This window comes from Ischnura elegans, chromosome 2 (genome assembly GCF_921293095.1).
Source record: "Ischnura elegans chromosome 2, ioIscEleg1.1, whole genome shotgun sequence".
Lineage (NCBI taxonomy): Eukaryota > Metazoa > Arthropoda > Insecta > Odonata > Coenagrionidae > Ischnura > Ischnura elegans.
Genome location: NC_060247.1, coordinates 34034642 through 34050314, shown reverse-complemented (window position 1 = coordinate 34050314; position 15673 = coordinate 34034642). Strand labels below are relative to the sequence as shown.

Genomic DNA, 15673 nt, shown 5'->3' with positions numbered 1-15673 from the left:
CAGGATTTTTTTCTGGGAGGGGCACAAGCAAGGCCGTATCCAGGATTTTGTTCTGGGTGGGGCAAAAGGATACCTCGTAATACAAAACAAATGCAATGATAACGGGACCATATTAAAAATCTTGCATATTTTTGAGGGTCTGGGGGGGGGGCACGTGCCCCCGTGCCCTCCCCCTGGATCCGTCTATGATGACAGACATAACTGGAAATGCCTTATGACATTTCTAGTGGTTTTATCTATGTTCTAGTGACTCCTATGTCTCACAACTAGTGGACTTTGAATGCTGATCAAAAACTACTTAGTTGAATTAGCAAATAATAATAATAATAATTTTATTTGTCCAGAAGATCATATATTACAGTGAGCCACAGAACATAGATATTGGACACGTCATGGAAGTTAAATGAATCATAAAAATGTAACATACTGAACAGTAGATGTAACACTAAACAATTGAACACAATATAACAATAAGTGACATTCACATACATTTATACATATTTTTAGGGATCAATATAGAACTCTTGGATGCTGTAGTAAGATTTGTTTACAAGATATCTTTTTAGGTCAGCTTTAAATCTGTTCATTGAGGAGATGCTCCTAAGTTTCGGGGGGAGTGAATTATATATTTTTGAGCCTATAGCTATGGGGCTTGTGGAGGAAAGTTTTCGTCTGTGGAGGGTTATGTGGATGGATGTATGTAATCTAGTTTTGTGATTATGTATATCCTGATTCACCTTTGTAAATTTCCATTCACTTTCCATTAACATAATCTAGATAGTGTGATCAATATATTGAAAAATCGTTAAATATATTTTTAAAAACTAATAGGGCAAAAATCAAATACATACATGAAATTTCAAATAAAAAACAGACACAACAATAATATTTTTTATTGTCAATCATTCAACAGAGACCATATACATTTTGATACATCTTCATCCTGTTAACATTCACATATTTAATTACGCAACAAAAATACTGCAAAAATGAGATTACATTATCAATTTTTAGTCATTTCTTGCTACAATTATTTTAAAGTGGTTTTCAATTTGGGTAAGGTAATAATGACTTTCCATTTAAGTACTATAAAATATCAAACAATAAATTATATAAATATCTTCAATACTCATAAAGTTGTAGCCAGGTAACTCTTCTACATAGAACTATTAATCTTTAAAATTTACGTTTTCTCTAAGTCAAATTGTGAATCACTGCTGCAGTGAATTCACGAGTAGTTGAAAACCCACCAATATCCTTAGTTTTAACCTGTAAGGAGAAGCAAAGTTGATCAATGAATATCATACCCATGAAATATAATAGAAGAAAATACTATACCTATTGCAAGTTATTCTAATACATTATTAAAATCATATTTTAAATCTTTTTATTTTTTAAATAAACTGAAAACAAGGACCTCTCCCATCATAAGTAGTAGATGTAAACATTAGATTAAGAAGAAAAATAAAAAATTAGTTACTATGAGTCAATTACTACCTAATAATATTTTCTTTACATTGATTATTATCTTAATAATTACCTTTCCATCCTTCAGAACTTTATTCACTGCATTGCGGATCATGTCACCATAGACAGGCAGATTCACATGATGCAACATTTTAGCTGAGCAAAGAAGCATAGCCGTTGGATTGGCAACATTTTTCCCCACAGCTTCTGCATAAGTATGACGAGCACCCTGAGGCAAAGCAAAATTTAATAAAAAATATACTATATTATAAGATGCCATAATGCACATATTAGAATGTAAGACACTGACACCCGACAGCCATAAAAAATGATACCTAAAGAAAGACTGATACATCCCTAAATAAAAAAGAAAGCAAAAAGTTTGGGAATTCAGGAAAATATGTACTAAATATGTATGCTATATTGCTCATGAATTTATAAAATTATACTCAAGAAAATAGGAGAGAGAGTAAAGGAACTAAAAATATTTTCTCTAAAATAGGGAAATGGTGGGAAAATGAATGACTTAACATGCACACTATGCCACAGCACCACCTTGCTGTCTGCATTTAAGCAATATAGAACAAAAGAGGAATACAGCAGCAGGTAGAAAGACAGGCTGAAAGTTGAGATTTTCCAGATAAGAGAAACTTAATTTGAAAGCATACGATGACAAAAATGGCACTGAAAATGCGGTCATCAAGTGAAAGTAGCTTTTTAACCCCTAACCAGTGACGTGCAATTCTTGTTACACTACCAGAGACAACAATAAATAAAAAATTCATAAAATTTTGCAACGTCCTTTTTATAGCTTAGTTTAATGCTTCTGTAACTGATTAACTGTTCTAAAACTTATATTTAATTTTATGCATTCCCAATACGAACCAATGTTTTAGTAAAAATTGTTATTTGAAACAGGATCAGAAAACTGATGTCAAAAACACTTGAGTTATTATTATCGCATTTAAGCATTAATATTTCACCAGATTTAAGAATAAGCCTTAAATGTTAAAGTTGGAAGGCTAAATTATAAGTAAGCATGAAATTTATCCCACTTCTTCCTTTTCTTGATGCATTCTGCAGGCGATCAAAATTACATTTTTTCACAATAGCACACACACAGGCTTTATGCATCGGAAACACAAGAAGGAGGTTTTCCTTTTTTTGTATAGCGGGCAAAGTCTACTAGTTGTCCGCTTCTCGAACCTTTCATTTCTTCAGCTTCTTCTAACGGTAGATGGAGAAGTGCCGCAATAATTAATTATACCAGTCTCGAGAGCCTAAGATTTGACATTCTCCTTCCCATATGGGCTCTAACAAGATCTGCAGCTATCGATTTAATGAAATTAAATCGTGACATATCTTTTGTGTCTTATCTTTCGTAGACAGCTGAAGCACAAAAGAGTTGACAAAGGAAATATCTAATATTCTGAAAAATACTGCCATTGGCAACCTCCTTGTCCTTCGACCGGATGTGTAGCTACAGCACATTTTGTATAAAGTATGTGTCTACGCCACCCTTAGTCGCGTTTTAAAATGCAATTACCTCTAGTTTCCTCGACTCTATATCATCACTTAACCTGTAAAGCATTAATGAAACTAAGCAAACAGCCTTATTTATTTTGGGAATTTGGGATATTAAGGTCATGTTGGCCGAGAATCCGTAAAGAGAAGAGCCCAAAGCCCTTTGGATGGCACAAAATCACAGGGTATACTCAACCCCTTTTATTTTTGATGATTGTACCGAAGTACATCAGCCCTTTTTTTAATTTTTCTACCAGTTTAATAGATATGAACCAATTATCCAATATTTCTATGGGACCCCATGATTGTCTCAGAGAGATGAAGAACTGACTGGGATGGTTTACATAGCTTTTGTGCTTGTCTGGCAAACCTATCCCATTTGTGTCGTTTCCTGCATACAAATATGTATGCGTTAAACAGATAAATGTTTTCGGCATCAGTCAAATGCATCATTGCAGGCATCATCATTGCTAGGAATATATATTTTGAAATGGCATCAGCATCTGAAGGCAATTAATATTTTATCTATGGAAGCTACCGTTCCCTACAAATAGCAGCATTGGGAGTTTTTTACTAGAGAGCAAAATAACTCAAAGATTGGAGCTACTGGGTCATTTTTGCATTGGGTCATTCGATCTGCTGGGTTATCAAAATAGAGACTCGTAAGACATATAGTAAACCTTTGTCCTGACATTACTGATCCAAAAATTTCCCTGAATGCGCCATCTGTGACAAATATTCTACAAATGTCTTTATCATTATATTTGAATATCGTAGAATAAGCCAAGAGACCAAGAAAGCTTTTAATTCCATAAAATTAACATTTTGTATCTCCGGCCTGCTATCCTTTTTATACTTTTTTCTAATAGCTTGAGGCTTCGTATTTGTCCAGTGCAAAATCAATTGCAACATTCTCTCATTAAAATTCTGAGACCAATAATCAAGACGATCAATATCCTTACCTAGTGATATAATGCAACCCTTAAAACCAGGTTTCTGAGTAAAGATGTTATGAAAGGGTGTACGAATTTTCCTCTTTGACTCATTTGATGACCACTGCGAGCGATTTCTCCAGCAAAAAAATTTTCCATGCCTGGGGACAATTTTTATTGCATCACTTCTGTCATAATCTATGCTCCCTCTTTCAGTATCAGTTGTATTTGTTGGTATGAGTCGACAGATTCTTGCACTTATTTAGATACTACGCACGAGGACTTTTCTGGTTGATTTAAAAAAATAGCCGACAAAAAAAGTCGAAATAATAAAAAACTACGCTTCGAACAAATGTAGATATATTGGCCCTTGCATTTCGACGTTTTACTTACGGTGTTTCCCAGGCTCTTTTTATTTCTTCTTGCGGTAAAACTCAATGATTAGATGTTCTGTCCCCGAATACTTAGAAGGAGACAGAATTTCAAAAAATAGGCACAAATGAATCTTACACTCCAGACGTGGGTGCGTGAAATTTTGGGGTTCGATTGGTTCCAAATTACAAAATGCATTACATGCGTACTACCTACTTGCGCGAAATTTACCACTGTTTTATTCTAATTATTGATAACATCTATACAAATCTTAACATTTACAGAAATAAGTGGGTGATATTTCCAAAAAACGAATTTCATTTGTTTTGCGTTCGCCTTCAGCAAAGACTTGAATACAGTGCAACCTCGATATAACGACACCCCACGGTGCACTAATAAACACTCGCTATAGTGAATTATCGCTTTACCGGAGGTGGAACAAATAATAGCCAATATACCTGTTGCGAACAGATATACAGGAACAGGAGAGAACGGCGACAGATAAACATCTATCCGATAAACGTAAGCATAAATCCAGACGAAAGGCGATGTTTTTTTGCATCACTAAATTTCCTTACTCAAATAACGATTAACTATTCAAACAATTTATAAGCGCCGCACTGAATAAAAATCATGCAAAGCATTGTTTCGTCAATCATTATATTTATCGAACGACAGTTTACCACATAAATTTGAGACTGAGCACTCCAGTAACTTCATTTCTAACAGATCGCTAGCAATTACAGAGGTTAAGGAGTCTTGATGAAAGTCTTCCGGCGGTGAAACCCTCGCTATGGCGAGAGCCAACACCGAAAGGGTCTCGTAAAAACGAATTTTTTAACACGCTTATTATAGGGTCAATTGACGGTGCATCGGCTATCTCTCGTAATAGCGGGGGTGTCGCTATAGCCCGTACTCGCTTTAACGAGGTTCCACTGTAGTTATTTATTCTTACATGATGTATATATATGAAAAATTTAGTTCCTCATTATCCATGTTGTGCGATTACAAATATTTCCTAACAAAATATTAATTATTCTTATGCCTGAAAAATCACCATGGATTATTTTTAACAACTTTTTGAATCCTTTCCACCCGCATTATGTTAATTGATTTTTCCAATTTAGTAACGTGCGGTCTCTCAGACCGCTAATCGAATTCAGTTGCAAATTTACAGAAATTAACGATAGGAACATTCAATTTTAAGAGTGCGATGTCCTTATCATACAAAAATATGAAGCTATCAAGAATTATAGATAATTTTAAATAGTAATTTAGAAAATATTCATAATTTTAGAAATGCAGCAGTCTCTGAGACAGCACGTCACCGGTTAAGGGTTAAGGTAAATAACATAAATTGAAATTTTTTGCAATTGGTGGTGTGGAAAATTCAAGGACAAGGAAAAAGTAAATTTATACAAAGTGTGTGATTAACATAAAAATTTAAGGGTAGTTAGACAATTTGGTGGGTGGCATAATGGCTATACTTAATACATAATAATTTTACATGAATGGGTGTGATGGGAGGAGAGATAAAAAAGAAAACAAGCAACCTTTAGTCACTATTAACAAATTTCCATTTTCTTTCCAATCACAACTTGCAATTCACCCTGATTTTTAATGGCAAGTTCTTCAGTGAGACCAGTAGATCAAACTTCTAACGACATTGGCACACTGGCTTTCTATTTTGAATTGGACCAAAAACAAAGTGAAACAGCAAACTTTGATTGAAACTTCATCAAAATGCCTCAGGAATGGAAGAAAGAATGGAACAACATTTATGACAAGGGGAAGGGATGATTAGCATAAACAATATTACAAGAGATTTTTTTCAACATTTTCTATTGGTGGGTGTATTGGGACAATTGATGAAAAAAATTCTGATGGCCGAAATCACCACTAATATGCTCAACCCCATGGAATAAGTTGATAGGGAATGACAGTAAAGTAAAAACCTAGGTAAAAAAATAATTTCATTGTGTTCTGCACCACCAGAAGTATATAAAAATTGATGGTAATTTTGAAGTTAAAATTCATGAGTGGCTAAGAGACTTAATGCTACCTGTCACAATAAGGGCAATGGACTTGTTCAGACATCTAAAATTTTAATGGAGTAGCATGAAATGTAGCTCTAGTTCCAAATATTTCAAGGACAAAATATTAGAATGGGCAAGAGATGCCCAATAGAACTGATGGTTGATGACATGACTGAAATTCAAGGACAAAATTAGAACATGTATATTTTTTAACAGCACATCATGTTTCCAGCCAACTCCTAAGTAATTTTGAATGGAACAATGAAACAGATGACATGGTACCAAATAAGGCATATATTATTCTAAATTACCAGAAGAGTAATATCAGTCCACTCATTGTATCTCTACTCATCTAATTGAAAAGATGATGTATTACTTACAGGCTCAAACACAACACATTCAGCACTATAACTTGCTCCAGCAACAACTCCAGCTCCACCAATCAAACCAGATGCAAGATTATCAACAATGCTACCATATAAATTGGGCATAACCATGACGTCGAATTGATGAGGGTTGGAGACCATCTGCATCGTAGTATTATCAACAATCATGGAATCAAATTGAATCTTGGGATACAACTTTGCAGTCTGTAAAATATGAATTTATAATAATAAATGTCAGCTGCATAGACATGGCCCACCGACGTATATAAAAAAAAACAGAGAACAAATTGTAGCAAATAAACAAAACTAACCTCCTGGCAGCATCTCAGGAAGAGACCATCACCTAATTTCATTATGTTAGCCTTATGAACAGCAGTGACCTTCTTCCTCTTATTCCTAGTGGCATAGTCAAAGGCAAACTTTGCAATACGTTGTGATTTTGCAGCTGTTACAATTTTCAGGCACTCCACAACACCCTGGAAAAAAATAATATTGTGTCAGTTTAGATTAAAAGAAAACCCACAAAGGGAAAATGGACATAAAATCAAACACATAATAGGAAAATCATATATGTATCATTAAATCACTTTTGTATCTACAGTGAGAGGATCAGTAAAAAACGTGGTAATACAGAAAAGGGGAGGGAACAGAAGGGTTCCAGCATTCTTTTTTATATTTCCAAATAACGCAACTTCTTGTGGTTAAGCATCTACTCTCACTAGTCCCAACCACCACTTCAAAAGAACACAACAATTTCACAAAGCATACGATGCTGACCCAAGTAATGTCTTCAAATCACAACTAATAGGTTATCTTACGAAGTGGAGAAAACTCAACACATGCATTGCAATTATCTTTATGTAATTACAGTCCAATCAAATTCAGCCTCCTAAACTGAATTTTCAAATCCATATCAAGGACATTGCATGATAAAAATATCCGGAAAATGTTACATCACTCAACTTGGTTTCTTACTTAAGCCAAGAATAGGAACTTAATGAACACTTTAAACTTAGAAATAAAATTGTCAGAAGGAGAGGCCTCCAATTTCAGTTGAAAATTTGGTAAAGGTATTAGGAGAAAAAAGTAGACTTGGGGACAAGGGATTAATGCCATGCATGTATAATCAAGTTCTGTGCTAAAGGCTGGAGCTAAACTAATGTTTGAGCTCTCGCCAATCAGTGGTGAGTGTTCAGGTAAGAAGAAGCCAAAAAAGAGCACTACGAGAAATGACCGAGCACCCCTACTAAGCTGCTACGTAGCAGTCGCATTTATGGGGAAATTTCACAACTGTTATGCTATCTCTAGGAACTCTCACTCCCACTGAATTCACCCAATTAATGGTTCAAAAATAGTTGATGGTAAAATATACACATAGGACCACTTCACATGAGGTCACTCAGTGGCACTTTTGATTGGTACCATGGCAGCACCTCCTCACATTACACCAATGTTCAAGGCACACTCAGTGGCATGATGGATTCTAACAATATTCTGCTAATAACAGTACAGGCACGAGACACCACTGAGTAGCATAGTGTATGAGAGACCCACACAGAATTCAGAGGTCTTTGATCGAAGGACGAAGGTTGCTTGAGGATTTAAGTCAGGGATGAGGAAACTGGGCTTACTTCTTGAAGCAAAAGTGGAATGAATGAATATATGAAAGCAATTTGAGAGTACATATATAAGTGCATTGAGAGAAGACAAAAATGGTATAAATATAAATGTGAAAATTTAACCCTCATATGGATTTGCTGCGCCTTAGCGGCGCTCGTGGTTTTAAAATTGGTGTAAAAATTTTCCATTCCAATGGATCACTTTGAAATTTTCAGTAGTCTATTTTTTCTGCTTTCTCCGTCTACATATAAAATTTTGCTTGCATAGTGTTGATAGTTTACATTTTATTGGCCTCTAATGAAAAAAGTTACGTCGTTGGATTTACGGCACCGCTCAGTATTTCCTCGTCGCTACGTCGGGGACTGCACCTTCAATGTTAATGTCAAAGCATATATGTTTTGTATGGAATGCTATAATCTATTTATAATAATATTATTTAATTTTCTGAACTTTATAAAAAAAATGAAATTGTTTAACAAAAGGAAAATATTACTATACCAATTTTGCTTTCTCTTTTAGCTAACAATCATAATGTTTGCCTCGATATAATGTTAATTGACAAAACTTCATCTCTTTGCAAGAATTATTCATAGAAACTCATGGCTAGCCGAAGTTGTTTTTCCATGGCTTCCGACTTAGTTTTGCTTGGGCACCTTCTCCGCTCCACGTCCACCTACCTGCCGTGGTGATAGTCACCTTTGGGCAAATCCCAGGGTTACTATGTTTGAATTACACCAAGCAGCAATTCTAAGAAACTTTTAACACAATGCATTATCCGAATTCCTAGAATAATGCTTCCTCACCGTCGAGTGAATAATTGTCGTTGAATGGGCAACTGTAACTTGCCAGGAGATTCAGAGGTTTCACCGACTACCATGAAGAACACATCGTACGGTTACTGTTATATGTCTTGTACCTCTCATTCGAAAATATTCATTCCTTTGCGGGTACGATAATCTACACTAAATTTCTGGCGTTTATATAATTACCGATGACATGACAGTTAACCATTGGGGTGAAATGAAGATAACTACCCAACTAATTGTGTGATAGAAAATTATTTCTTTTTCCTGACTATTAGTTCAGTAATTACATGGTAAAAATCGTTTTATGATGTATAGGAGAATAGACAATTTACTATGAAGTGAACATTTGTAAATATATTTCTCGTTTCTTTGTGTACTCAAATACACAGATATTTTATTCATTGGGGGTTTTACTAACGTGAAGGGGTGAGTGAGAAGGCAAAAGGAGAAGGAATGCCAGATATGTTGTTTTGAGGTGAAGGGGTGGTGGTGTGTCGACTGCCAAGGATCAGGGAATACCCAGATCGTTAGGCCAGGTAAGCGTAGAAAACCCTTATCGCGAAAAAGGTTGGGAGTGCAAGGAGGCAATTAGATACAAAAGCCTGCTTTTTCTTTATCCACCCATTGCTACATGAGGGACAGGGAACAAAAGCCTTGTCAAAACGCCCTGTGGTGGCTCTCTCTTCATTCCGAGAAGGTCCAGCTCGGTTGGGTCTTTAGGGTGGAGAGAAGTTCAATGAAGTTTTGGGGGAGGGGGGAAGAGACGGTGAATGACGAATAAGGAAGCTTAGTGGGAAGGTATGGATAGTTTCTACATTTGGGTCAGTGAAACGCTTCGGAAAGAAAAGATGAGGAAAGTCCTCTCAGTGTTACGGTATTTTTGTCACCCCAGAACATTCTTCCATCAGCCCCTCAAGCAGAGCTGGACGAAAGAAAATAGGCGCCTTTTCCTTCTTCCCTACCACCTATAGCCCATACTTCTAAGAAGTTATTTTTTTTGGATTACCCACCAATTCAGGAGTAAAACCTCATCTGGTGCACTCCGATGCATCACATCTAACCGTCCATCTCTAAGGAATCGTCCTCAGTGAGGGAATGGGGCTCCGCGGTAGGAAAAAAATACCGGCTCTTCTAGCTCCACCTCCAAAGCGGCGTTGGATTCTTTGAAACGTCACTTATTATCCCATATCCTTTATATTTCAAAACCCATAAGACTTGATTTCTTTCATTGCAGGATATAAGCTCCCAGAATATTCGTAAGATTTGTCTTGATCGCCAGAATCCTGTAAAAATCACTAAAGTACCACTCGTCTCTTCTCACTTCACTTACAGCTGTTCGATTATTAAAGTTCAATAACTTATCCTTCTATAAACACTGCAAAGATATAATATATGAGTGAACGCAGCGAAGCAAAATTATGTCGTACAGGGGCATAAAAGAATTTTATTCGGTCCTCATTTTTAGTATTTAGATAGATAAAAATATAAACAATATAAACATTAAAAAGCGGAGTTTTTCCAGCACTGCATATCAGGAAAAATATTTCAAACAACCATAGCACACGAAATTAAAACTTTCATGTGAAAGCAACTGACAAAGGGAACAGAAATAGAGAGCATTATGTCAACAAATAGAAAAGAATGCAGCGTTCAAGATTTTTTGTTATAACTTACATAATATTGGGTTAAATCTAGCAAAACATGGTGAGAAATAAAGATAATAGATGTATTTACCATTATCAATCAGAAAACTTATTAATTCAAGCTAACTTTGGAAGATAATAACAACAAATGATGCAGCGCCGCCGTAAATCCAACGACGTAACTAAATTTTTAAATCCATATGAGGGTTAAAGAAAGTCTGAAGTAAATACTGAATTCACTGAGGTAAATACTGAATTAAGAAAGTATTACATGCAATTAGAGAAATTTGAAGTTAGAGAAACTTTTTGAAAAAAAAAGCTGAGAATCACAAATGAGATGAGCATAAGTTGAATACATAAAAATGTATCACCATCATTAGCCAACAATCCTAAGATTGGTTTGACGCAGCTCTCCACTCCTATCTGCTAGTCTTTTCACAGTGATGTATTTCTTCTCTCATACATATTTTATAACCTGCATATGTAACTCATTAGCGGCTGTCCCTTGCCCTTCTTCCCTTTCACCTGTCCTTCTACAACTGTTATCATCAGGGCACCATGCCTAACAATGTGTTCAATTGAGTTTTCCCGTCTTCTCCTGAAGGTTTTCTGAGTTCTATTTTCTCCTACTCTTCTCAGCACCTCCTCATCACTTACTCGGTTGATCCATTTTACGTATCTTCATCATTCTTTGGTAGTACAATGTTTCGAATGCTTCCACTCTTTTTTTATTTATTATCAACTTCCCTGTAAACAGCACATGATGGCCTTTTACAAAGAGGGTTTCCAATATTAACAAAGTACAACACAAACATCCATGCCCTGGATAGGGATCACCTACCCAGGCGGGATTCGAACCCATGACCTCCGGTTTAGCAGGCAAGGACTTTACCCCACCGCCACCGAGACTTGACTTCTCTACTGCTGTTAACATCCAAGATTCCCTTCCTTAGAGAAACATGCTCCATATGAAAAATATGATGAATGGTTTCCTTAATTCTACACTTGTATGCTCAAATGTAAGAAGATTTTTCTATTTGTAGAAAGCCCTCTTTCCCTGTGCTATTCTTATATCTCTCTCTTGCTTCCTCCATTGTTGGTAATTCCACTTCCTATGTAACAAAACTCATTCATCTCTTCAGGTTTTCGTATTCCTAGTTTAATATTTGTTCTGCCTACCTCTTTTTTGCTGCATAGCATAATATTAGTTGTCTTTGTACTGATTTTCAGCTGATATCTGACGATTGTCCTTTGCATATTTGTCAAAGTCTTCTTCAAATCATTCTCCATCTTGGCTATGACTGCTATGTCGTCAGCATATCACAGCATACTACATAATTCTTTCACAGTGAATATTGACACTCAAAGCCTTCTCCTTGCTTTCATTTATAGCTTTCTCGATGTAAACATAAAAGTTACAGGAGACAGTGCACACTCTTGTCTCACTACTTTCTCTATTGTTGCTTCTGCACAGTTGGGTCCACATTTCATCTCAACTAAGGCTTAATTTCAGCCTGAATGCCATTCTGGCACCTCTCAGGGAAAATTGGGTCATGTAAAATTTTTTATTTTTTGGTAAGCATGATTCCTCATTATTACTTTTATTAAAAAAAATCGGAAAATTTACTGTGGTGTGGATTATATGCGCTAACTTTCATTCCAGTACCTAAAATTTTAGATATAAAGCATTGATCACAGCTACTTGGTTTTCCATTAAAATTCATATCATAACAATAATTGTGAAATGATTGAAATAGGCACAACTACTTCTTCAAAGGTAGGAAGGATTTCACTGACTTTCAAATAGCCTGTGTAAAAAGTTAGATTTGATGCAATATGTTTCCTCGACTTTTTTTCATGGGAGAGTTTACGCGAAGAACTTACATCACTAATTAACGAAGAAAAGAGATCATACAAGAAGAGATTAATTTTAATTATTCCCAGCCGGCACAGCAGAAATTCTTTACATAAATGGAAGGGAAAAAATGGAGAAAATATATCTATAGAGAAATTACAGGGTAGGAATTTCCCTATCTTTTCTGTTCGCAGAGAGCCCACAAGATCATTTACGGCTCTAACGCTAATAATGCCGTGAATTTACTTTTGAATTATATTCTGAGGACTCACGCGATTGGAGAGCTAATTAATGTATTTGTTCCGCCATTCAAGAAACTATTACAACATGCAATCTAGCATTTTAAATTCTCGAAGTGGACCATTGTGCGCGAAAGGTTGTTATTGTGATGAGTACTAATGATTGGATTTTAAGAAGGACTTTATTCCCTAGGCCCTATTGATAAATTTCATTTAATGTTGACATTAGTGCAACTTTACAATCATTCAGCTGCACGTAATAGGCACGTTTTAGGGTAAGAGGTGTCCTCAATACCCAACTTTGAGATGTATCCCGTCTGCTAACCGAAAGCCATAAAAGAAGACTATCGATTCATACAATCGATATGATGGAAATCGAAATGCTGCTCCAGTAACAACAGCAGCAACGATTGCAATCACAAATGTTTTTAAAGTTGTCTCTTGTTCCTCGTGCCGTATGAGTGAAAGCGATTGAAAATGAAGTGTATTGTACCAACGGAGTAACGCAGTTGTCGCTGCCCTGTCTCACGCCCTGAAATTTACACAGACGAGTATGTAAACAATTGGAACTGTATTTTAAGTAAGTATCATTGATTTCTCTTTTGTTCTCCAAGTTGACTAGCATTTACTAGTGCAATGTTACTGGAATAACGTATAATATAACAGCATTTCTTTCCATGTTCGTTATTATTATTTGAATTATGCATTTTCAAAATATTTTCTAGTGGAATAACTTGAGTGGAACTCGTTAGTGTTGTTATATCCTAATAGTCTGGCATTTCTATCGTCCTTTGTCGTCTATGATGTTATTGCAGCTCTAAATTTACCCATCTAACGTCAAGATAAGTACCGTATTAGTCATATTTTAATTGTAGTCACCTAGGTGTGTTTTAAATGTGAAATAAAAAGTACATCCCAAGTGTTGTGAGGATATGACGAAAATCATCGTTTCGATAAGAGTAAACTGTTACCTATTCCTCGACATTGGAGGTGAGTTTCATTCTTTTCTCGTCATCACGTTTAACAGCTATACCATACTTCTTTGCAGAGATGCTGAAAACAGGGGAACTGTGGGCCCTAAATGGAGCTTACTGTGGGAAAGGCCTTGGGCGAATGAACGGGCAGATGTCTAAAAATTATTTCTAAATTACGGTGTAGATGTGCCTAAATAATGATAATTTTTTAGAGACTTATGATTTTTTATGTGTAAAAATGTGTGGAAACCTCATCCCGCTTAGAGTTAGCAAAAAGGTAGTAATTAGTGAGCATCAAGTATTAGTCGCCATTAGTTCCTTGCATGGCCTCTACGCGGCGCCCTACTCGCCGTTAGAGAAATGATTTCTCTTGTATTTAGGAAATCTTTCTCTTGGATTTCTCTAACTTTTTTCCAAGATATACGTATATGATTTCTCTTAACGTATATGATTTCTCCGTTTTATACGGAAATTATACGTATATTTTGGTTCTATTTGAAACGTTGTGCCGGCTGGGTTGTTGTGTCAGTGAAAGATGGAAAGGTGTATGCATGTAGGTAGTCATCCAAATTCTGGTTAGGAGCTTTAAAAAATACTAAAATAAGTATACCAAGGAGAGAAATAACAAATATCTTCATTCTACATCATTGAAATTCTCAAACAAAAAAATGGTTGATAATAAAATGAGTAACCTCACCTTCACACTTTCATGCTCCAGGGCCGAGTATTCACCTTCGGTCTGCTCTCGGATAATGACAATATCAAGTCCCTCGTGGCGTGACCTGACTCCAGGTAAACTTTTAACGTGTACAACATTGGCGTATATATCTAGGGCATTCCTAGGGGATGAAGAAAAAACTCATGACTTCGCTAAAATGAACATTACTACACTCCAAAGGTTTTAAGAGATGTATAGGATACCTCAATTTCATATTCAAGGTCTGCAACTCCCCTGTATTGCTGTAATCAGGGGAAGCTAAAATTCCCTTGAGGCATATTCCATTCTTAGAAATAGATTTTACGACTTCTTCCACAGATGCGCTCATTCCGGGAAGCAGTTCACTGAAGAGGTATTTTTCAAAGTCAATAGGTACTCCTGCTGCCTGCAAGTTAATGGGCATCAATTTAACAGTACGTCACGCATGAAACATATGATTCTATGATCAAGAGAGAGGGTCACGAAACAATACCCATAATACCTTGAAAACCTCAGTAACTGAGTAAACCAATTCTGGCCCAACCCCATCACCAGGAATAAGTGTACATGTAGTCCGTTTCGTTTGTGGGCTTTCTCCAGTATATTTCTACAAATTAAAAAGAAACTGTAAAAACACTTTGAAAGAAATGCTGATCGCATTTAGAACTCGAAATGAGGGCACAAACAAAGTCATACCTGGCCATCGGATTCCATTTGAATGCTCGAGGCATGAAGAGACCGTGAAAACACACATGATGTTATCTGAGGAACCTTGAAAGGAGAAATATCATGAATTTAATCGGTTTTAACTTTGCCTATAAGTGAAATAATTTCAACTAATAATCAATCCAAGGATAACATGAATTGATTAGAGTAATACAATAAAAATAGCAATAAAATTATTTTTCTTAAAATAAATACCACGCGTAAAAAAAGATATACTATGAATACCTACTTGAGCTGCAACTCGAAATAATTGCCGACCTAACGCAGCCATGATTTTGTAGCAGAAGATCGCCTGCGCCGAGGAGGAAGTTGTGGTGAAAAAGTAAGATATTCGGAAAAGAGAATATTACAAATAATGTGATATTTATTTAATAAATAGGCGTTGATGACCCATCA

At 35.9% G+C, this 15673-nt stretch overlaps 1 protein-coding gene across 1 annotated transcript; it reads right to left on the bottom strand.

Moving 5' to 3' along the window:
• Nucleotides 1–877: 877 nt before the first annotated feature.
• Nucleotides 878–15618, bottom strand: LOC124153585 (isocitrate dehydrogenase [NAD] subunit beta, mitochondrial). The gene is made up of 9 exons (XM_046526848.1): nt 15507–15618; nt 15248–15322; nt 15054–15158; nt 14776–14957; nt 14552–14693; nt 7029–7193; nt 6712–6921; nt 1541–1696; nt 878–1269 (listed from the first exon to the last, which is right to left on the bottom strand). The coding sequence occupies exons 1-9, from the start codon at nt 15546–15548 to the stop codon at nt 1195–1197; spliced, it is 1152 nt and encodes a 383-aa protein (XP_046382804.1). The 5' UTR covers nt 15549–15618; the 3' UTR covers nt 878–1194.
• Between the last annotated feature and the right edge of the window lie 55 nt (nt 15619–15673).